The sequence below is a fragment of the Pleurodeles waltl genome, chromosome 7 (assembly GCF_031143425.1).
Source record: "Pleurodeles waltl isolate 20211129_DDA chromosome 7, aPleWal1.hap1.20221129, whole genome shotgun sequence".
Lineage (NCBI taxonomy): Eukaryota > Metazoa > Chordata > Amphibia > Caudata > Salamandridae > Pleurodeles > Pleurodeles waltl.
This window is the reverse complement of record NC_090446.1, coordinates 1,318,550,385-1,318,575,631: the sequence shown is the minus strand read 5'-3', so window position 1 is coordinate 1,318,575,631 and position 25,247 is coordinate 1,318,550,385. Positions and strand designations below refer to the sequence as shown.

Sequence of the window (25,247 nt, the reverse complement as noted above, 5' to 3'; positions counted from 1 at the left end):
ATATCACACCCTGGTAAATAATGCCCCAGAGATACTGGAGCCACTCCATTGGAAAATGGAGGGCTGGGTTGAAGAGCTGGAGGCGGTTGAGTGGGGGTAAGCGAGCATGGCCCCCAGGGAACTTGCAATATCAGCTCGCCTGCTTCAGATACAACTGCACTATTTACACCAGACTGACATATGCCCCCTGAAACGTATACACAGCTGACATCCTTTCTAAGTCTGTCTGCATGCACTGTCAGGCTCCCACAGCTGATTTCTTTCACATGGTTTGGCAATATCTGCAAATTGCCTAATATTGGCCAAGAATTGAAAACACACTCTCAGCAATCCTGGACACTCCAATCCAATTGTCTCCTAAACTGGCACTGTTGGGTGTGATGCAGGACATGGGGGCCCCTCAAGGGTATAGACTGTTGGTGAGTATGTTGACCCTGGTAGCCAAAAGGGACATAGGACAACTCTAGAAATGACCTGATCCCCCCGACATTGAGTCAGTGGCATGCTGCATGGACTGGTGCGTCATGCAGGAGGAACCGATTTGTAAAGCCTGTGAGTGCCCCAAAAAATACCCCAAAATCTGGGGTAAATGGTGGGAATACTGCAGTATAGCAGTCAAATTGGACAATATATCACTTATAGCTGTATGAACTGTGGGAGATGGAGGGGGGCAGTGGATTAGAGAAGGAGATTGTATTTTACATTGGTAAACTGCTAATACTATTATTGCAGCTGAATACCTTCATGCCCTCTATATACTTTTTTATTCAAAATTCAATGAAACATGTTTAAAAAATAGTGCAAAATGTGATCATTCACTATCATAAATAAGGCCACAAATAGGGGAAAGCTAGACCATTTGTACTTCTTACTTGAGTCGTGCATGACTGTAAAAAAGAGCACGTAGCTCCTCCATTGCAATCTATATTGGATAAACCATGATAGCTGGAGGCAAACGAGCTACAGGTGAAAAGTGGGCGAGACTACATTAGAGCCCCCCAGAAATGGATATGTGCAATTCCCTCACAAATAAAATCAAGAGCATGTGTGCCAATTTTGCCCATCTATCTTTGGCCAACACTGTGATTACGTGAGATGTGAAGCATGTGGGTGTCATCCTAGAGTTGGTTTTTACCGGTATCAGGCAAAAAGTATCCATCAAATTCAGTGACATGCAATATCAAGATGCTAGCAGATTAAAAATAATAAAAGTAAAATTGAGGCAACCATATAGTAAATATGCTACCTATTGTAAAGGAAAACAGCACGCTGTAGGGTAACCACGAGTCGTAATTAGGATGGTAGCTACTATGAGTAGTCAATATCTTACCATTAACAATATTTATATAGATTCGTGAAAACGGAGGAGACGGGACATGATGTGAGCTACTTGGTGCAGTGCACTAAGATGATTTTACTAAAATAGACTTGAAAAGGCTCTTTGAAAAGAGGAGTCTCTGAGGAAATATATGTTTTATAATGTACTGAACAGTAACTTCATCAGTAATTCTAATGTAGAATGGCCTGGTTGTGATGCTTTTTCTGCCAATTTAAGAAGGGCAAACCTCCAGGAGTGGCTTGTGGCCCATGGCGGGGGCGGGGTGGCACAGGGGAGAGGGGGCGGTGGTAGAAAAATGTAATAATCAAAAAATCTAAAACAGAACTTACCTGAAGCTGCCACCACTCTGCTGCTCCTCTTTCCTTCGCCGCAGGCACAGGCTCCCAGCCTGCCCTGCAGACAATCTGAATGCTGCTGTCATGCTGCTGGCAGCATGACAGCAGTGTTAGGATTGGTCAGAGCACCAAGCCAGGGTGCTCCCGGGCAGACTGGGAGAATCTGCCTGCTCTGGGTTGAACAGAGCTTAGGGCACATATATGTTTGGCCGGTCTGAGGTGGCCGGACTGAGACGGCTGGCCAAACATACATGCGTACCGAGGGGGAGTGCTGAACACTCCCCTTCTGTACTCTTTACGTCCCATGGCCCCTTCTACAATAAAATTATAATAAACATAGTTCATTATCATTGCATTGTAGAAGTTTGCAAACCCCTGTTATCTCCTTTTCTTGGTTAACAGGTTTGAATGTTTGCTACCCTCCCTGCAGGCGCTATTGTAGATCCCAGAACGCTTTCCCCTGCATTCGCAACAAGCAAGCCTGAAAATAAAGGCTGCTTCGAAACATGCTTTGAATACTTACTTTCCCCTTTAAGGAAGAGCTCAAAGAACTGCTCAAAGGTTCCAGGGTCTTTGTAGAAGATAGTCATTTTGGAAAAGTAGTACAGAGAGACCAGGACGTCTTTTGGGTCCCTCACAGTGTAAATAACCTAAACACAAGACACAATAAAAGAATTTATAAGAACAGAAGGAAAACACTATTTTAAACTCACAGCAATTTACATGTCACACTTTCACATTAGAAGAAATTTACATTTTCATTCTACCTTGCTACGAAATAGGTTACAACAGTTGTTTACTTGGATTCTTTGAAGAGACAGGCCCTCGGCTCCAACATCATCCCGTACAGATGATGATTTTGTTTTATTCAAATCAATTCTCCGGACCATCAAATTGAAATTACATTTCCTACCATTCCTAAAGCATTAACTACCTACTGTTTTGTTACCTCCATCCTTCCTTGCCAGTCCTCATCCATCATCGCGTGTCACAGTTTACATTTCAGAGCTACATTCTTTAACTAAAGGCATACCTCACTTCTGTTCTTTATTATTCCCCACTCTCCAGTTTGGTCCCTCAATGTAGGTTTATTGTTTACCTCATGCTCCTTAAACCCTTTCTCACCTTTCTTAACTCAAGCCAGTGAAGGAATTTAGCAGGTGTCAGAATTGCCAATAGTGTATGTAATTACAGAGTTTTAGACTCAGATGATGGCCACTCTTAGTTTGTGTTAAACACTATTTATTGAAAAGCCGACTATGCATCAACTTAATAAACAGTCATATGAAAGGTAAAAGGTAAATTCAAAGTGCTGCCCAGTTAATGAAATACTAAACGAAGAGCTGGTGCAAAACATTCAGTTGAGCAAGTAAAACAATATGAATGAAGAAAATTATTATTTTCTCTATCTCTTTGTTAGTTATTTCAGAGTTGGATGAAAAACCTTTTTGACTGTTGATAGTTGGGGCCTTTGGTGGTAAGCTAAGGCAGTTCCTGTTCCAAACACATTTGACCACTGTGTTATAAAAACAGTGTTCGTGAGGTGGTAATGTACGGCAAGAAAATTTGGGCATATTTGTTGTGTGGCATTTTATTGTGGTGGTGATGCATTCTGTTTTTTGTGGCACTGTGTTTTTGTGCTGGATTTTTGCAATGTGATGTTGCTGCGCTAAGTTTTGAAAGGGTAATGTGCCCTCTTATGTTTTATCCCCTAAGCCACTGGGTCATTTCGATCCCAGTGCTCAGCCATTTTTCAACTTTATGAGGTACTCTGCGCTTCAGCCTGTATAACGATTTTTTTTTTACACAAAAGGTGTCTGCGTCAAATTGGCATCCTTTTTCACAACATTATGGGCGTTCTAGGAATACCCAGCGTTTGTGGATGGCCCAGGAGCAGGCAGAGAAATTAGCCATAAATATTATTTATGTTATAATTAACTATAAATGAAATTCCATAAATTAATACATCTTCAAGCAGCGTGTAATTAATTTATGGAAAAATTTAGAATTTTTATATATTCACTAATAGTATATTCATCAGTATAGCATAGCAACAAAGATAATTTTTAGTGTTTTTATACAAACCACTGGTGAACCCTCTAGTCCACAATCCCTTTACATCCAAGGGACAGAAGGAGAGCACCAACCCTCCTGACTAGCCAACCACAAAAGTAGTGAGTTCTATATGCAGTCTTGCAAACAATCAGAAATTACTTCCAATAGACTCCAGCAGCGCATGCAATGAATTGCATCATGGAGAGTATAAGGTCGACATTTCGGTTCAAACCATCCATGAGACCATCCTAAGGACAATGTGTCAAAGTTGATTAAATCACAGTAATTGTTGCACTGAATGGAGCACCCTACCTGTGGGGCAGAATTTGTTTTGGGGTTTTACGGCTGGAAGACAGACTTCGAGACAGGATATTCCACCCACACAGCATATTATTTTCCTACATCAATAATATTTGTCCCTTGTGTCTAGTGGGCCATCTGCCACCCACAACCCGGGGGGTTGAGAGAGAAGACTGGTTGTATGTACCCATCTACCTGAGGGGAGAAGAAAGTAGAATGGGCCGCAGAGTTGGGTTGGTGTATAGGTCAATGCCCACTGGGATGCTCCCAACAGAATAGGTACTGCAAAACTGCAGTCTCTAGTGTCTAGTGGGCTTTCCGCTCCTCCTGAAGTGCAGATTGAGGGTGAATACTCCATCCACACTTCCAGGGGCTCAGAAAGTCTAATGGGCCTAGGAGTGGTTTTGGAGTGTGGGCCTATGGAGAGGAAGGACCGCTCCCTTAAAAATAGTGCTATGAAACTGCAGTCCCTGGAGTCCAGCAAGCAGTTTGCCCCCCTGGGGCAGAGCAGGGTGTAGACCTCTGTCCCCTCACAGAGGGATAGAAAGTCTAATGGGCCCTGAAGTGGAGAAGGAGCATGGACCCATGCCTATGCCTAGGGAGTTGCTCTCTCCCAAGAAATATTGCAAAATTGCAGACCGTGGTGTCTAGTGGAATTGCTGCTCTCCCAGTGGGTCAGACTGGGGGTGAATACCCACATCGACCCCCTCCAGGGTAGCAGAAGGTATAATGGACCCTCGGGTGGGGGTAGCAGAGACCCATGCCCAGGGGGGCGTTCCCCCCTCCACAAATTCTGCAAAACTGCATTCCCTGGTGCGTAATGGGTATTCTGAGCCCCCCCCCCGGAAAGGGAGATTGGGGTAAATATCCCATTTAACTCCCCACCCCTAGAGGGAGAAAGACTAATTAACCCTGGAAGGCCACTCTCCCACTACAATCCTATCCCTGATGTCTAATATGTGGATTCCTACTTGGGAACTGCCCTCCTCCAGAGATGCTCAAGCAGGAAACCACTAAGAAGAGATCATTGAAAAGGTGGGATTCACACCTTTCCACTGATACCTCCCTCATGCAAATTAGAGTTCAGGGGTTTGGGACATGCCCTTAGTACCAATTTAGTGAAAGTGAAGTGAGCTAATATACTCATTTCACCTTAACTTCCTGAGAAATGGTGTCAGCATGCCAGGCATGCTGATTGTAATTTCCCTAAGGGAACAAAATACAAGTTCTGCTGGCTGTGTCACCTGAAAAACATTAAACATAAACCCTCTTGTTTGAGCACCCGAGTGTCCTTTTTAGCCCTCCCTAAAAACAGACCCACTGGGAACACAGTGTGGTTATTGGTTGGCAGCTGGCAGCCACACTTGCAAGGTTACTGTTGTAGGTATCTGGCTTTGTGTGCATGCTATTGTGCTATGTTCTGTTTACTTGACATGTCAGCAAATGCTGCTACAATTTCAAAAAGCAGTACATACATTGAACTTTCCTTTTTACCACTATCTTCTTAACTACTCAAGACATAAATAAGTTCAAAACTATGGCCTGATTTAGAGTTTGGCGGAGGAGTTACTTTATCACAAACATGGCACTGTGCCCTAAATTGTCACTCCAAGTTCTCGCTTTATGAGATATGGACCTCAGTCTACATATTACTATTTCTCTTTGTAGATATTTGTCTAGCACACATTCTATATTTTTCTTTCTCTTTTTGTAATTGATTCACATTATTTTTCTGTGTGTAGGGTTCTTCTCTTTTATGTTTTCTCTCGTTAGGACTGTAGCTGGGTTTGTCAATTGTCCTGTCTTTTTCCCCCACTTTCATTCTGTGCTTCTCATCTTCACACTTTTTCTTCCTCTCCTAGGTTCTCTAGTGATTTATTTCACTTTCCTGTTGCATCAGCTCATAACTCTTTATATCATTCTCTCTCCAGAACTCTTCTGCTCTTCCCTGAGATGTTGTTTTACTGATCCTCATGATCACATTCTCCATTTTTTATCTCTCCAACTCACACAGTCTCTCTATAGCTCTCTCAATCTCTGTTTATGTTCTCCAATTTACACTGTTATTGAAGTTATGGTCACTCCAAATTTTCATTTTATTTTTCTTTCCTTCTTTCGCTTTCTGGGGCTTATGATTCCATCATGTGTATCTATGCTTACATTCATGGTAGTTCAGTACCATTTTATTGACATGATTTATTGCAAACATTTTGCAGCTTTATTGGTATTACAGTATGGTTTTATACAGTAATCCTTCGGTCTCTTATGGTTTCACAGCTGGTCAGGCATTCATAACCCAGGCCTAAGCAATTTTGATGATTTGTACTGCAAGCAATACACAAAAGTACATGAACAAATACACATATGATTAAGGGCCTGATTCAGATTTTGGTGGATGGGGTTACTCCGTCACAAATGTAACGGCTACCCTGACCCCCATATTACGAGGCCCATAAGATATAATGGAATCACAATATGTCAGACTGGCTATCCGTCAGGTTTGTGGCAGAGTACCCCCATCCACCAAACTCTCAATCAGGCCCAAATTCATATATTTAATTCTCAATATATAAGAAAGTTACAATTTGAATGGGAAGGTTGGAGTTTTTCTAAATTCAATTGAGGCCACCATTACTATATTCTATATTACTATATTACTATATTCAATATTTTTATAATCCGCGGATCAATTTGAGGATACCTAATTAATTATTAACCTCCAACTTCAAATTCCTTCATATGTACAGACTGTTTTTACATTTTCAGTTTTACATTTTGGTTGTTTATTTATATACGTGTTATTAAGCTGTCCATAGTATTTAATTTTGTAAACAGTAATGGACCCCCAGGAGTCCCCAGACCACTGGTTAAGAACTGGTACTGTAAGACACTGCTGCTATGGGTTTGTTGTGCGGAGTGACTTGAAGTACAATGATGAGACATCACGAATCCCGGGGGAATGTGGACCTTCAAAGACCGATGCACATTTATTCCCTTGACAGGAACTGAGAGATCGACTATGGTTCAGCCTCCAACATAAGTGTTAACCCTTAGAGAAGGTGAGCCTTGGGTGTAGGGCTCATCAAGGCTCGCAATAGAGCTTTTGTTTGTGATAGTGAGCAGTCATTAGCTAGGCCAGGAGGACTTTTCAAAGAGTGCACAGCATTGTGCAAAGTGGTAGGACCAAAATATAAAGTTGGTAGGCAGAGACTGCTTGAAAGCAGCAGTTTACTGCCTAAATCAATAGGGCTCACATATAGGTAGTGCATTACTTCTCATTACTATACCTGCAATGTGCCTCTTCACTCACCCACTGAGTCCACAGCAGACATCTCATTGCCCCAGACTTTGAGTGGTACTGGACTAGAGAAACATGGTATGAGTGAAACAGTGACTGAAAGACCGAGGGCACCTGATAAGACAGGGTGAGGAGTTTTTGTTTGCCCTCATCTAGACTCATCCATTAAGGGTGGCTATGTTCATTATGTTGCTGGCCTTATAGGTATCTTGTTAATGTGTTTTATACAGAGTTTCATGCAGCATCTCTTTTCCTAAGCTCGGTAAATAGCCTCAGAAGGATGGATGGCTATGCGGGCCTTGCAGAGATTTTATATGTAGATTGCTCCCGAAGGCAGTGAGAAGTATCTAACTCACTGACCCATCTTGACAGCAGCTGTCTCCAGTGTTAGTTGTATGTTCAAACCAAGTAGTTGTACCAGGTGTGAGTGAGAAGAATTCAGAAAACTGATCAAGGAGATTTTTACAGTCTTCCTTCTGCTCAGCAGTAAGGCAGTCTTCCAGAACCACTCCTTCCACTAAGCCATCAGCTTCAGTGTTTGAGAGGAGAACAGGGTGAGGGTCACTCTCTTCCTCGTGTCCCTCATCTGTAGCCATGAGCAGGGTTACATCAGCCCTGTCATAGCAAGGCTTTAGGCAATTGAAATGAAGCACCCTAAGGGGGCTTCTGGCAGTGCCCAGGTCCACTAGGTAGGTGACCTCACCTTTCTTTTCTACAATTAGATGGGGTCCACTCCATTTGTCATGGAGTGCTCTTGGGGCCACAGGCTCCAATACCCACACCTTCTGTCCTGGGTGGCACTCTGTCAGGACAGCCTTCTGGTCATGCCATTGCTTTTGGAGTTCTGGTTGGCCTGAAGATTTTTGCTGGCCTTTTTTATGTACTCAGCCATTCTGGATCTTAAGGCAAGCACATAGTCCACAATGTCTTGTTTTGGAGCATTTAAAGGTTGCTCCCAACCCTCCTTAACAAGAGCAAGGGGACCCCTAACAGGGTGACCAAATAGGAGTTCAAAGGGGCTGTAGCCCACTCCTTTCTGGGGTACCACCCTGTAGGTGAAAATGAGGCATGGTAATAGGACATACCATCTCCTTCTGAGTTTTTCAGAGAGTCCTATAATCATGCCTTTGAGAGTTTTATTAAACCTCTCCGCCAGTCCATTAGTTTGTGGATGATAAGGGGTGGTGAACTTATAGGTAACACCACACTCCTTCCACATGGCTTTTAGGTATGCAGACATGAAGTTACTACCTCTGTCCGACACCACTTCCTTAGGGAAACACACACTGGAAAAGACTCCCAGGCGAGCGTTTGCCACTGCAGGTGCTTTAGTGGTCCTTGAGGGGATAGCTTCTGGATACCTTTTGGCATTGTCCACCACGACAAGGATGAATCTATTGCCAGAAGCTGTTGGAGGGTCAAGGGGGGCAACAATATCATCTCCTACCCTTTCAAAGGGCACCCCAATCACTTGCAGTGGGATCAAGGGGGCCTTTGGGATGCCACCAGTCTTGCCACTGGCTTGGCAAGTGACACAGGAGAGACAAAACTCCTTTGTGTATTGTGACATGTGGGGCCAGTGAAAATGTGGAACATGTTTTAATCTCGCCTAAATGCCCAGCTAAAGGGATGTCATGTGCCAGAGTTAGGAGGAATTTCCTGTACTGGAGGGGGATGACCAGTATAAAGGTGATTATTCTACCAATAAACTCTGTGACAGTCAGTGACATCACCATTTTGATGCTTGACAGCTTGCTGTCTGAGGCCATCCAATGGTGGACAGGGGTGCTATGCCACACTGCACCCAAAAGCTCAGCTGTAGCAGCTCCCAGCTCCTCTGGTGTAGGTTCTGCACAGGGAGAGAATTCCTCTTCCTCAAAAGGGGTATCATCTGTGGAGGGAGGGATAGTGAACAAGGGTTTGCCCTTCTTACCCCTAGTTTTTGGGAGCAATGGGTCGATTATTCCAGGATCCAAGTTTCCCTGTCCTCTTTGCTTCTTGGCCTGAGCCCTGGTAAAAGCAAAAATATGCCCAGGAATGTCCAGCATTGCTGCATGGGCCTCCAACCCGACTTCAGCCCAAGCTGAAGTCTCCAAATCATTGACTAGCAGACATTCTACAGGTAAATCAGTGGCTACCGCAACTTTCTTTGGACCAGTAACCCCCCTTAGTTGAGATTCACAACAGCCATGGGGTGGCCAACAACTGAATTGTATACACTATGGTAGGCAGAGACTGGAATACACATGTCATAGGCACTTCTGTGACTGGTCAGTGTGCCTTCCACATTATGCACTATTATAACTTGTTGTGCTTTCAGACTTACCAACGTTTCTAATTCGCCGTGAGGGCGAGGGTACAGCACACAGAAGTACAGTCCAGAAGTGACCTGAGGTGTCACACATGGCATGAGAGCACCTACCAGGTGTGGTTTAAATCTAACCTATCCAGATTTCTCTAAAGGAAAAAACATACTCAGCATGATTGCAAAAATCATATGCATATTGTTCTCAATATAACAATTTGTTTATATTATCAGTAGCCAATAACCCAAGAACACTTTCTCAACCACTTTTGGTAAATTTATTTTTAAGGTTTTGCCTACACAGTGCTGACATTGTGCTTGATTTGTTTTTCATCCCCCCTTTACCTAATCTGCCCATGGCTGCACTCATTTCCAATCCTACTTATAAGGTACATTTTTTTCTTTTTTGACCTCCCGCCTTTACCTAATATTCCTGCTATATAATATGACAAGTAGCAGCACAATATATTGCCTTTCTCAATAAACAACTCGTAACACTTTAACGAAGTTTCAGTAACTTGCTCAACTACTCACAATCTACAAATTACATTAAAAAAATAATTACTAATCACATATGCAAAACCTAGTGCATTTACCGATGCTTGCTAAGACCTGTAAGTCACCCCTAAGTTAAGCAATTGTTAAAGTATTTTCATCCAGATATATAACCCAGCACCAGACATACATTTTAAACCAGTCAGGACTTTTGGCTTCGTCAATGGTTGTTAGCGGTTTAAGGTAAATGAGTAACAATGATTTTTGTTGTAAATAATATTGGAAATGTGTTTCAATTTTGAAATTGTGAGACTGTGAATTAAACATTACTGAGGCCCATAGAAGGGGCAGTGGTCTTCAGAGTGTCTCAATCATGACCATTATGCTCATTTCATATTAGACACATACACCCTTTCCTTTTCATAGCTCGTCCATATGCATATCATATGCTCAGTAGGCTCTTTTCACTGACTCCTAAATGCACTTCCTCACTTAATAACTTGGATTGATTTGGTGAGCCAATACACGTGGGAGTGAAAAGCACTGCACCCGAGTGACTAGTGAATGAGTGTGTAAGTTTGAGGATTTTTGAGAGTGTGGGGCATGTGGTTGTGTGCAGGTGTGCATAGGTTAAGGAGAGACAAGGTGTGAAGGCATTTGGGTTTGTGAGGATGTTTGAGCTTTAGCAAATATACACATGTTGATAGCATATACTGAAGACTAAAAAACGATAGTCTTCATAACACTCATTTTCAAGTGGTAATGATCATCCTCGTTGTAGCGCAGTGAAGCCGGAAAGCCCCAAATCCCCAATACTAAAAGAGCGCATTGCCATTCACTTCTAAATAATTTGAAGGACTAACCTTAGCCTTCCACTTTCTCCCACAGAAGAGAAGACTCGTCTTCTTTTGACCATAGAGCGAGACCCCTCCCCCTACTGGACGCTTGTGACCTTACCTTAATCGCCAAACACTGTGACTAGCAACATTTGCTGTGAACATTTGGCCAGTGAATTCACAGTGAGGGGTCCAGTGCTCGTTTTGATAGTTGATATGAATGTTTTTATGATTTTTGATTGTGAAGGTCTTAGTTACACTACCACAGGCTCATGCGACCTACAACATCAGCACCATCACTACGCTTCACTAGGTTAAAATAAAAATTCTGCAACGTCACGTTTCTGGCCTCACCTCAGTCATGAATTATGATACATTTCTGCTGCAATGAGAAGGCTGCACTGCAGTGTTTGAGTAAATGTGAAAATAAAAAATAAAACCAACATTGCACATGTCATGATATTTAATACATATATATAATAATACAGACCCTCTCTCAACCTTCACCACAGCTGGCAATACACGGGGCATTATAGTGCTCAAAAGTGTAACCTCTAAATGCCTAGATGGAAAAACCAAATACATTCCTCGAGGCACTACTCTCAGACTTCTCTCTGCAGTGGCAGCTGGCACACGTACACAAGCTGGTAACACTTGCTGCTTCACAGAGTGAGTAGAGACCCCCCCTCCTCCAGGTTCCACCACTGGTCCCAAGTTACGCCTTGCGGCAACCAGCAGTACTCGCTGTGAACATTTGGCCCGAGAATTTAAAGTGACAGGCACAGTGAGATGAACTCTCTTGAGGGAAGGGTCCCCAGTGCTCATTTTTTAGGGTCGAGCCTGTGTCGCATGCGATTGCGCATGCTTATCGCTCGCAAGACGCTGTAGTTAGAAAAGGGCTCGGAGCCCCGTCCATATCATGTCAGTGTCTTTCATTGGTTTGTGGGCTTGCCTTTTAAAATCTGCTTGCTTTCATTAGTGGAAGGCATGCATACGTCATGCCTTTTCCGGTGGTTAGCCTTCCTTGAGTGCAGCGACGAAGTACTGAAAACATACGAGGCTTGCTGTTTTCCGTCCGGATTTGTGGACTACTTTTCATCTTTTTTCGCAGCGCGATCTCGCTTGGCAGAAGTCAAGCGCTTTGCATGACATTGACCTTGTTACATAGTTAATTGCACTTTTGCCAGTTACTTAGATAATTGCACTTTTGCCGATAGGTTTCACTAGGAGTGAACTGTAGCAGCACAATGGCGCTTTTTTTCCATTTAATGTGGCAAGAAAAATCCGGTTGGGAGTTTACAACTGCTAATAGCTCTAACTCGTTTGCCTTATGTTCACACATTTTCTATTTTTTCCACCCAGTAACTTTCCTTCTTTTTCTCCTCCATATGTTTATGTATTCCGACAGTCCCTTTCAGGCTGCCACACCCTGCTCATTCCCAAATCAACTGGATGTTTTCTTTTTCAATGACTGCCTCTTTCGATCCCCCATCTGCCTCTTTTCTGCCATGTTTTCCGCTATCTTCCACCACCACTGATCCTCCCTTTAATTCTCCTGCTCCTGGGTTTCTCCTCTGCTGCAGTGGCTCGGCATTTCACTGCAGAAGGCGGTTTCATTTGCAGCATACATGCATATTGACTGCAGTGCAGACGAGGAAACAGAATTCTTACATTTAATACAAAAGAAGTTATAGTTCCACAGTAATTTGGCAATGACCACGTCCCAACCATTGTCACAAACGGAAGCAGCCTCTTGTTGTTTCACTTGTCATTTTCGTTGATTTGCTGGAATGTAAAATGTGTTTATTTGTTTAATGGTGTGGTTGCGAGCAAATCAGCCTTAACAAATGTCTGCTTCTTCGTACCTGTGGGAGTGTGACCTTTATAATTAACATTAACATGAAAAACTTGCAAAATAATGTATAAATGATGCTGAATAGAAAATGTGTTAGAATAAATATTAATGCACGCGTTTGAAGTGTGCCCAACGGGAGTGGCCACCAAATGTATACGGTGATTAATGAAATTGACTAATAATGAATTAACAATGTACTCGTGTATGATTCTGTATTAGCACTATGAAATTTTGTATTAAGGTTTTTGCTAAATTAATCCCCAGGCCTTAGTTAGCATGGGTCTGGGCCTAGTTGCCTGGTCTCACATTAACTGTGTTTTTCTAACGTGCAATGTGCTGTCTTCCTAAAGGACATGAAACTGTACTTTTCCAGAAGCTAGAGATGTGTGTGTAACCGTAGTAAATTCTTTCTCATGAGACCCGACTTGCTCAAGGAGACATTCTTGCCGAATGCAACAGTGTAATTCGCAACAGGTACAAGGTCGCCTAAACTGGTAAAGACAATGGAACTACTGACTGGAGCAAAAAGGGTAACTTTCCTTACCTGACATTCTACCCGCTGAAGACGTCAATCACGGGAGCCAATAAACTGCATGAGAACTGTCTTAGATGAAAATTCGAATAAGGTGATCGACGGATTATTGGACAGAGATAACGAGGCACCAAATATTGCCCAATTGGAAATTAGAGACTTGTTCGACAGATTCAATATAGCGACGTGACACAAGGAGAAATCAGCCATTCTTGGCATTTTCCTCGCCACCTTGATGCCATTACGTGCCTTTTACTGAGGGACACTCTTGCTGTGGTACCCTGCTTTAAGACTTTATTGTTCTGATACCCTCAACCATCCTCATCCTCTCTTTGCCCTATAACGTACTTCTCCTCCTTATGAGGGAAGCATTACTTCACCCTATCTTGCTGAGACTTTGCTGTCCTATCCTGGCTGATGGCGAATCGACCGATGTCCTGAGGACGAAGATTGACTCTGTATGCTGACCCCTTTCGGAGGGTAACTATATGATAATGAAATTGTAATTGTCTGTTTGCCTTTTCCTTCTAGGTACCAACTGCACTTTTGACAGAGACCATAGTTAGATGTTTTCTAAATTTATGTTACTAAATTGTTTTGCATGAAGCCCAACATGCTGATGCTAATTAGAGGTTAGTTAAGGAATTCACTAATATGGGGTATTGTTGAATACTGTACTAATGATACTCTGCTAAGGTTGATTCATGTTGACATCGTGCTTTGTTCTGATGTTCCTGATTTTTACTTTGATAAAGTCTTACTCAAGTTGCCATATTATAATGCTTTTGATGTGCTTATTGATATTGAGACTAATAAACATGATCTTAGAATTGTAAGTAATAGGGAATTAATATCTTAACCTTTGTTAAACTTGTGTGATTATTCATGGGCTGGAAAGTCATTGTGTTTTATTCTTATTGGAGGATTTTGGAAGGGAGAATCGATTAGTTATCGTGAATATTGATGAAGTGATTGATCTATTGATTGAAATGCAAAATAGTTATCTCATCTTAAGGAGTCCCCAATCAGGGTCAAAAGGTTCATTGGCCTAAAACGAGTCCCTGTGAAAGTAATTTAACTAGGCCGGGACGTGTTATCAGTTCTGGTAGCAGAGGGCGGTTTCGGCCCCCTGCGGCCCTAAGACCAGGGACCATTGTTTTAGAATTGTTTTCGAGATAATGTAAATTGGAAGGATGAGGTTCCCCTTAGACCCAAATGACTTTCCCGGGACCCCGGAGCCTGCCGAAGTGAGTTGGGTATGTTCTCGGCGTTCTAGTGATAGAGTGAGTGGCGTAGGGTTTGCACTTGCACAGCTTATGCATACCGCAGGTGAATTGTGAGGTTTGTGAGGATTTTAGGCCAGGTAATGTTTTAGTGGGAGTGTGCGTACTCCGCAGTATGACAGTAGGGAAGTCGGCGAACTTCATGTAAGTGTGGCGCTTTGTGCTCAAAATTGTCCACGTGGTTGTTGGTGATGTACGGACCTTGCGTGTTCTAAGACTCCGGAGTATATTGATAAGTGTATGAGACACTTGGTTTATGTTGTAATTTGCGTGGTTTAATAGGTCAATCGGGTGTGGTTGACGAGTCGAGTTTGAGTCAAGGTGAGTGAATGAAAACTTCAATGGAGATTTGGTGAGTTCTAAAGTGCACTAGGACAAACCATTGACAAGTCGAGAGTAGAATTAGCGGGTCAAATTTTGCTTGCGAGTGTGGGATCTGAGAAGGAGAGAGTAGCGGCTGAGGCTTAAAGTGAAATCTCTGTAAAGTTCTGAAGCGATTGTGTTCCCCTTCCTGTAGTAAACCGGCAAATTTGAGTTTTTGGTGCTCGCAATATATTACATTAGTTCTGTGCGGATCGAGAGTGAGGGAGACAAACCGCAAGACTTTGTCAGCCGCAGTGTGTGTGAGTGTGATGTCATTGGAGCTGCGCTGGGATAGGTCGATGAGTGAGAAGGGTCGCACACGGATTGGCAGCCGTCCGGGAGAGGCAATTGGTTGAGAAGGTAGGCGAAGGGTGTTCTGGGAATTAAAGTCACTTCCTGATTCAGTTATAAACGAAATAAAAGATGCAAAAATGAAGTTCTTCAAGGCTATAAGGAGCACTTTGAGGGGAGATGTGTACATTACCGTGAGTGTGGGGGATCCTACACCGCCAGAGGATACTCCGGCTTATGCCGTAATGGAGGAGAAGAGAGTCGCGCCATGTCTTTGGCTCAAGCAATGGTGCAAATTAACAGAGAAAGATGGGAGTTTAGCGTTTCCAGAGCTCGGGTCATTCAGTATAATGACCTTAGAGAATTTGAGTAAGGCGTTAAATGAGCAAAAGCCGCCTCCGAGACCAGCCCAGTTTAAGGCTTTAGCAATTTGGGAACTGATGGCCATACGACAGCGGCAACAAAAATTTGAGAGGAGAATGAGGAAAGCATAAAAGACACTAGTGGAGGGTAGATGGGATAGCGAACACAGAATGTGGAGAAGGGAAAAAATAGACAGAGTCAGGATGTTCCTGGCAATAACTCAGGAAGCCGACACGCAAGGAAGAAAGGCCACTTGTAAAACGGATAAGGGGTCTATCAAGGAAAAGGAGACTAAGAGGTCTTGGGCAGATGCAGATGATTCAGATGATGATGAGTATCTCAATCAGTTGTTACATGATCGTCCATCACCTTATGCCATGGATGACACTAGACCAAGTACTAGTGCAGGTCCTGTTAACTCAACACAGAGCCAGGGAACAGCGAATGCAGCACAGGTAAATATCATTGCGACACCAGCTCCGGTACAGTATAGCGTCAGTGTGTCAACTGCCCCAGAGATGCAGACACAGTTGCAGCTACCACTGGTTCAAAGACTCTACCCTGATGTCCCGATATTTGAGACAACTATGAGCTTGATGGTGCCGCCGGATCAGTCATATACAAGACCCAAGTTAATACAGATTGAGCCAACTCCACTTTTATTGCCCCAGCCGCAGCAACAGATGGTTCCGAGTTACACTTCGGTCACAGGACCGCAGTTAGCTACGGCACAGATAATGAATCAGAACATGGGAGCAAATGTTCCACAGGTTGTGGGAAATAAGCCGGCATCAGCCGCCATATCCTTACCCATCACAGTTGGTCCACCAGTACCACTGTATGCACAGGCAAAGCCTGGCGTATGTGATCAGGGGGTAATGACCCAAGAAATGACAAGAGGAGGGTTCATAGGGAGCTCTCAAGGGATGACTCCAGTGGAACAGGCAATAGACAGATCTAGATCACTGTTAGACTTCAGTCCGATTGGGATTTCTCCAGATACCATGCGGCAATCAGGTCTGGGACTGCTGACTCCGTAGACCTTGAGTGCACATGTGTCGTAAACATCAGTGATGCAGGCTGGGAATCTCTCTCTGCAAGGGTTAACGGCGCAACAACTGAATGAATGGTTAGACAAGTTAAATTCACCACAGATTACCCCTGCGACAGCAGGGCGGTCGGAAAGAGAAGAGTACCTGAATTTTGTGAGGTTGGGCATGGAAGCAGCTGAACTAGTTGAAGGAAGCATGGGAGTGAACAGACTAGAATCGTACACTGAAGCAGAGTTGAGGTATTTGTGCCCGAAAATAACTAAAGAAGTGAGCAAAGTGCATCAGAGGTTGGCAAACTTAGCAGACAAATATGGCATAGACTTAGACAATACTAAGCATCTGAAGAGGAGCTACAGGTTAGACTTCGAGCCGAAGGATTTTGATCACATGAGGTCTACTGGGATGAAGGCACACCTCAAAGAGATACTGCGGAGCACCCAAGTTTGGGGAGCGTTAGATAAGTGGGAAGGCAGATGGGCAAAGAAAAGAGATAAAAGAAAGAGTGATTGCTCGGAGCAGCAGCAGACGAAACCAGCGCCGGATACCGGTACAATAAATATGTACCCATGAGAGAAACGGTTGGAGGGGTTCTTGTCCATGTACCATGGTCCAGAGGTGACCTTCTGTCATTCACAAATGACTTTCCCAGGTTGAGGGAGAAGCCAATAGAGTGGTATCAGCAGACCGACAGGTTTGTGAAGCTTGCGAAGTGTCTCTGGGAAGACCTGAATACCCTGTTTGAGATCATTGTTCCCGCTGATTTGTGGCTCGAGTGCAAGAGAAGTGTCGATTGGCCAATCGTAGAACCAGCAAGGGACAGGGTTACCGGAGCACCATCTCCAGAGGTAATGAAGTACTACTATAAGGTGATTGAGTTTTTGAAGAAGAAGGTGTTGCCGCAGAATATTGATTGGCAAAAGATTGATCGAATGGCGCAAGAGGCCAAAGAATCAATACATGCCTACTATGAGAGGTTGTTGAAGGCGTTCAAGCACTACAGTGGTACCGAGGTCATAGAGGCGAAGGACTTGAATCACGTTGTGTTCAGATTTGTTGAGGGATTGCGACCAGAGATTAGCCAGATGATTAAGAATCATTTGATCTGTTGGCAAGCAAAGCCGATTGATGAAGTGTTGTAGAATGTGAAATACTGTAGTGACAAGATTGAGTTGAAGCAGAGAAAGTTAAAGGAGAAAGTGATGGTGATGCAAATTAAGGCAGCGCAAGCAGGGATGCAGGGGTATGGAGTACAACAGATGGTGCAACAGCCGCAAGGAAACGGGATGTTTCAGGCACAAGCGAGAGGCAGAGGTCGAGAAGGTTTTGTGAACCGTGGTCCAGATTTAAATACCGTTACAGTTCAAAAGGATGTACAGGGGATGAAGAAGGTGTTACCATGTCATGCGTGCGGGGGCGTCGGACACTGGAAGCGGTAGTTCCCGATGATGGCGCAGGAGGGTGTTGTTCAACAAAGCAATGATGTCAATGCGTTCCAAAATATTAAAGGACCAAGAATGAGGGGTCCGAATCCGAACTTTCAGAATAACATGGTTCAGATGCAGGGTCTTCAACCCATGCAACAAGTGCAGATGCCACGTGTACGACCACTACAGATGCAGCAGATGCAACAGCAGATTCCCATGGTACCTAGACAGCAAATGCAGTTGCCCTTAGCACAAATGGGACAGCAACAGGCGATGCTTCCTCAACAGGTCACAGGTCAAGGAATGAGTCAAAGTAACACAGTACAACAGTTGCGTGCTGAGAATGGAATAAACGATGAATGGTCGGATGACAGCTCAGATAGCAAGGAGTGCAGGCTTGCAGCTTCCTTAGAAGTAGACCAGAGAGGGCCCTATGTGCAAGGGAAAGTGATGGGTCACAAGGTTTCATTCTTGGTTGACACAGGAGCTACGCACTCTACAGTCAGTAGTGCAGAGGTTCCGAAATTGCCCCTTTCGGGACGTACAATAAAGGTAGTAGGAGTGGCAAACCAGCTCCTGACTAACCCGATTACCGATCCGGTTCAGGTTGAGATTGGTACCTTCCAGGGACTGCACAGATTTGTGGTTTGCGACTCTAGTCCGGTGTCCCTACTGGGAAGAGACTTAGGCGGTCATTCTGACCCTGGCGGTCAAAGACCGCCAGGGCGGAGGACCGCGGGAGCACCGCCGACAGGCCGGCGGTGCTCCAATGGGGATTCCGACCGCGGCGGTAAAGCCGCGGTCGGACCGGCAACACTGGCGGGCTCCCGCCAGTGTACCGCCGCCCCATTGAATCCTCCAAGGCGGCGCAGCTTGCTGCGCCGCCGAGGGGATTCCGACCCCCCCTACCGCCATCCAGATCCCGGCGGTCCGACCGCCGGGATCCGGATGGCGGTAAGGGGGGGTCGCGGGGCCCCTGGGGGCCCCTGCAGTGCCCATGCCACTGGCATGGGCATTGCAGGGGCCCCCGTAAGAGGGCCCCTAAATGTATTTCACTGTCTGCTGTGCAGACAGTGAAATACGCGACGGGTGCAACTGCACCCGTCGCACAGCTTCCACTCCGCCGGCTCGATTCCGAGCCGGCTTCATCGTGGAAGCCTCTTTCCCGCTGGGCTGGCGGGCGGCCTGAAGGCGACCGCCCGCCAGCCCAGCGGGAAAGTCAGAATTACCGCCGCGGTCTTTCGACCGCGGAACGGTAACCTGACGGCGGGACTTTGGCGGGCGGCCTCCGCCGCCCGCCAAGGTCAGAATGAGGGCCTTACTGTGCAAGATGAGGTGTTCTGTCACCTGTTCCAATGAAGGGATAGAGGTGCAGACAAACAGTGACGATGAAGGGGATGATGGTCAGATCTCAGAGCCTGAGACGGAGACAACAGATGAGGAGTACCCACTGATAAGCTTCTTCCCGATGTTCACAGTGACTGATTTGCCCGCAGACCTGCAGGGGACCGTCACAGAGAAAGTGTGGGACTTGACAGGAAAGGAAGTGGGATTGATAAAAGGAGTAGAAGCAGTCAAAGTCGATGTGATGCCAAATGCTGTGTTTCCCTAGGTACCGCAGTACCACATGGCGCAAGATGTCCTCATACAGGTAACGCAGATAGTTGCAGATTTTGTGAAGCAAGGGGTCCTGAAGGAAGTGATGAGCAGCCCATGTAATTCACCCTTTAATGGGACTGAGGAAGCCTTGTGGGAAAGTTAGAATAGTTCAAAACTTGAGAAAGATCAATGACATAGTGGTGAAGTGTTGCCCAGTGGTGCCAAATCCAGCTGTGATTATGTTTCAGGTCCCATGTGATGCAGAGTGGTTTACAGTTGTGGATTTGTCCCAAGCATTCTTTTCTGTGCCTCTTCATGAGGACAGCCAATTTCTCTTCAGTTTCAAATTCTTGGTCAAGGTTTACAGTTGGTGTCGAATCCCTCAAGGGTTTTCGGAGTCACCTTCCATCTTCAATCAGATCCTGAAGAAAGACTTGGAGTTATTGGAACTGCCTTTCCAATCGACACTAGTACAGTACATTGATGACGTGTTGATTGCATCTAACACAAGAGATGATTGCAAGTGCGATACTATTGCCTTACTGAACCACTTAGGAAAGAATGGGCATAAGGTGTCCCCGAAGAAGCTGCAATATTGTCAGAGAGAGGTGAAATACTTAGGTCATCTAATTGAGAAGGGGTCGAGGAAAATATCCAAGGAAAGAGTGACCGCCATATTACAGATGAGTCCCCCAATGACACGGAGAAACGTGAAGATGTTTTTGGGAATGGTGGGCTACTGTCGTCAGTGGATCCCTAATTTCTCAATTATCTCCAAGCCGCTGGTGAGACTGAAGGTTAAAGAAGTTAAAGATGGCCCAGAGGCTGTAACTATGTCCGAGAAAGAGATGAAGGTGTTCATTGAGTTGAGGGAGTGTATGTGCAGGGCTCCAGCTTTAGGTGTGCCTGATTACACGAAGCCTTTTGTCCTGTTTTGTCATGAACGTGATGCTTGTTCTTTGTCTGTCCTGACACAGGTCCATGGAGGTGCAAACCGACCAGTAGCATATTTTTCAGCTTCTTTGGACCCAGTCGCAGCAGCCTTACCGGGTTGTCTGCATGCTGTTGCAGCAGTTGGTCAAAGCCTCACACAGTGTGAAGGCATAGTGATGGGACATCCTTTAACAGTTATGGTCCCACATTCAGTTGAAATTTTATTGACCCGGACCAAAACTCAGCACATGACAAATTGCCAGATTGACGAAATATGAAACAATTATATTGGGGTCGCCAAATGTGTCACTGAAAAGATGTACTGTGTTGAACCCGGCATCTTTGCTTGCAAATGAAAATACTGAAGTTGAGGATGCTGATGATGTAGAATACGATTGTCTTGAGGTAACCGAACTGTGCACCAAACCGAGACCTGACATTTGAGATACCCAATTGGAATAGGAGTACTGAGAGCCGGCTACGCTATGTGTACAATCACTGGTATCCTAGAAGCCTCTTGGCTTGAAAGAGTATACTCTGCTCAAGTGGCTGAATTGGTTGCTCTTACCAGGGCATGTCACGCCACTGACAAACTGAAGGTAACTATCTATACTGACAGCAGATATGGATTTGGAATTGTCCATGTTTTTGGCCAGCTATGGTCCCAGAGGGGTTTCCTGACCTCCTCTGGTTCTCCAGTGAAAAACGGTAAAAGAATTAAGGAGTTTTTGCACGCGATTCAGTTACCTCTTGAAATTGCCATGGTAAAATGCAATGCTCATGTGAAGTCACAAGATTTTGTTTAAATAGGAAATTAATATGCAGATCAAGTCGCAAGGTTTTGCGCACTGAACTGTATATCGTTCAAGGATCAGTGGGAATTGTTACCTGAAACAGAAAATGAGACAAACACAGGTTACGCATTAAGGGTGGTTGACACGTTGGAGGAATTAAAATTGCTACAGGGTCGTGCCAGCAGAGAGGAGAAATGTTCTTGGCTTAAGATGCAATGTGTACAACGACGAGATGATTTGTGGGTTTCACATGAGGGGGAAATGGTTTTTCCGAACAGTCTTCTGTCACAGTTTGCAAGGTTTTACCATGGACAGGCACATATTGGGAGAGATGCCATGATCAGATTGTTCAAGATTGATTGGTTCAACCTAAAGTTTAGACAAGCCGCAGAAGTGATTTGTCACAGGTGCATCATCTGTCAGCAGATGAATGCGGGGAAAGGGACAGTGGTGAATTTGAGCCACATTAGGAGAGCAGGAGGTCCATTTAGCAGAATGCAATTGGATTTTATTGAAATGCCTGTGTGTGGAGGTCTGAGATACGTGTTGGTGATTGTGTGTATCTTTAGTAACTGGATTGAAGCTTACCCTATACGCAGAAATGACAGTGTTACCGTAGCAAAGCTGCTGCTTAGGGAATTGATTCCATGTTTCGGGTTTCCGATCTCTGTAGAATCAGATACGGGAAGTCACTTCAACAACGAGGTGGTTAAGCTCTTGTGTGCAGCATTGAACATTGAACAGAAGTTGCATTGTAGTTACCGCCCTGAAGCCTCAGGATTAGTGGAGCAGATGAATGGTACCCTGAAGTCGAGAATGGCAAAAGTGTGCACAGCTACAAATTTGAGATGGCCTGATGCATTGCCCTTAGTGCTAATGTCAATGAGAAACACACCCAACAAGAAAACAGGACTGTCTCCTCATGAAATTCTCATGGGCCGAGCTATGAGAGTGCCCGCGGTGCCCGCAAATGCTCTTGTGAATATCACGGATGATATGGTGTTGGACTACTGCAAGGGTCTTGCTGATGTGGTCCGCTCTTTCTCTCACCAGGTGGAAGCCACCCATTGTAATACTGATGACTACTACTGCTATGGAGTGTGCGGGAATTCCAAACTGGATCCATGCCAGTCACACAAAGAAGGTGACGTGTCCAACAGATGAGGAACTTGAATTGTCGAAAGTAATGACAGCAGAAAAGGAAGTCTCAGGGCCGGAGAGTAATCAAAGGGGAACTGAGACACAAGGAGAGCCCGTTGAGGACGGCTTGGTCACTTAAACAGTAAAGGGAACCCAGAGGAGTGACGGTGAGCCTATCTCAACTGAGGCGCCAGGAGGACTGACCCAAAGAGAGGTTCTCCCAGAAGCAAACGAATGTGGGTTTGAAGTAGAGCCCCTGACAGACCCAGAAGGAGTGGAGGCAGAAGAAAGTCAGAGTGTCCGGACTCCTCCTGAGCCACTTGCAGGTCCGGCAAGAGAAAACACCATAGAGACAGAGGAGGGCAACGAGCTGCCACCAGGAAGATCAAAGACCAAGGAGACACTGAAAGGAGATATGTGGCCAAAATCGCAAGTAACAAAAGGAAAGGTGGTTGTTGATGAGACAATTGAAGAAGAAGACAATACAACAAGGAAGGAAGACTTGAGCGAAGGAGATTTGCAAGGTGAACGCAAATTGAAAATAAAGAGAGTAGCAAATAGAAGGTACGCAGGTCCTGAATGGGCGTATGCAACATCAGCTGAGTGGCAACAGGAATTCTTGGCATTCTGCTTTGATCAAGAAGTCCCAGGTCAATAGTATCGTACTTGAGTTTGCCCCAAAGAAAAGAGATTGTGTTAAGTTGAAATTGAGCTAAAATAAGCTAAGAGAAGGGACTGATAAGTTACTGGATGTGACACTGTTAACCTAAATTGACCTTTTTGAAAACCAATTGTGACAAGCTGCTAACCTGAATTAACAAGGATCCGGGGAGTGAATGTGAAAGCTGTAAATACTTTCCAAAGAGAGACTTTGCTTAGCTTTGCCGAGAAAAAAAAAAAAAAAAGAAAGAAAAATAAGTTTTAAACCATCCTCAGTTGGTTGTTTACACTTATAGCATTCTGCTTTCTGATTCTTTACAGATCATGCCTAGCACGGGAGATGATAATGGGGGAAGTAGGCGCTGTAAATATTTGGGTGTTGCTTTGGGCGTTGTATGTGTGATATTCATTATAGCTTTATTTGTGGAAATACGATTGGTGGATGAGAATGAAACTAACAATGCTAAAATTCCTGAGACGGCTACACTAACACCTTGGGAGAAGTTTGAGCAAGATACGAAATATTTGCATGATGGCACTAACACAAAAGGGGAACTGTCTACTTATGTTTTCTATCGCTTTCTGAGTGAATATAATGATACTATGGATGCGAAAGCTTGTTATGTGTGTATACAAATTCCTATTTCAGTGCAAGAGGGAGTCACCTATCATAGTCTACCCTTAACCTACGGGATAAGCTGTAGTTTGTTACTAACCTGGTTCTATAACCAGGAAGAAATACAATATTTCTACTCCAATCACGACCTTGTGTTCTCCTATGTGCCTGTCATAGAAGATTTGAATAGTGTAGCAAAATATTATGCCATAAAGTTGGTCCAGGGGTTCTTTGAAACAACCTCAACAAGTAGTACATCTTATGCACACCGCAATAATTTGACTTGCTTGCTTACATCTCTAGAGAAAATATTTCTAGATCATACTGAAGATAGAAGGAGGGTTTTGAAGGGGAAATTAGAGAAAGGCTTGCAGCAACGATCCTTTATTAATAGTGGAAGTTACAGTGGAGTTACGTAAAAGGGAAATTGGCTTTAGATGTACTAAATGTAGGTAAGCTTTGCATAACACGGCCTAAGTCATATTATGACAATGTGCTTGTGGGAACGAGTGAATGTAAGCATGTGTTTTTGTTTCAGAGTAAGTGGACGTTCATGTTAAATGGACAGGATCCAGCGATCCCTGGGGTCTATTATATTTGTGGACTTAATGCTTATTACCGTCTTCCAAAGGGATGGTATGGGACATGTTATTTGGGGATAGTTTTCCCAAAGATATATCAGCTAGAAAACTTGAAGAAGTTTCCGAGAGTGTCTGAATTCGTACTAGACAAAAGAGAGAGACTGCTGCTGGTGTAGTAAGAGATATATTTGGAGCAATAATTCCTTCAGTGGGAGTTATCTTGAACTCCATAAAGATTCGAAAGTTGTCTACTATTTTGGATAACATGCTGACAAATTTTACAGGAGCTATACTCCTGATGGATACTGAACTTTCTGCGGAGAGGGCTATGACTCTACAAAACAGGCTTGCTTTAAACATTCTTTTAGCGAAAAATGGCAGAGTCTGTAAGATGCTTAATGAGCGTCACTGCAGTGCCTATATACCTGACAATGGTAATGAGATTAGAAGTATGCTTACTAACCTAACCAGAGATAGTACAGATTTGAAGGAATTAAAAGAAAAAGATGTTTGGGAAAAGGTTGGAAAGGGACTTGCTAAAGTGGGAAGCTGGTTTAGTAATATTTGGCATGGGATATTGGCAAAAATAATACTGGGAATATTGATTGTTTTGGCTTGTTTATTTGGATTATGGTTATCATGCAAAATTAGTAAAAGAATTAAGGCAAAATTGGCAAAATATAATGCAAGGAGGGAAGAAAAGAAAAGGGAGAACATGTTCAGAGCAAAATATGAAAAGGCAAAACCAAGGGAAGAAATTGAGATGACGGAATTTAGAAAATGAAAATTTGTGAAAGA

General features: G+C 44.1%; 1 protein-coding gene across 7 annotated transcripts in view; it reads right to left on the bottom strand.

Annotated features, from left to right (window-relative positions):
• LOC138246241 (sulfotransferase 2B1-like) overlaps positions 1–25,247 on the bottom strand; it is a 610,220-nt gene that overhangs the window by 101,176 nt on the left and 483,797 nt on the right. For all 7 annotated transcript variants that reach the window (XM_069200649.1, XM_069200648.1, XM_069200652.1 and 4 more), the window contains one exon: positions 2,198–2,324. In XM_069200649.1, the coding sequence (XP_069056750.1) occupies positions 2,198–2,324 (127 nt within the window). The remainder of the gene's footprint in view (positions 1–2,197; positions 2,325–25,247) is intronic.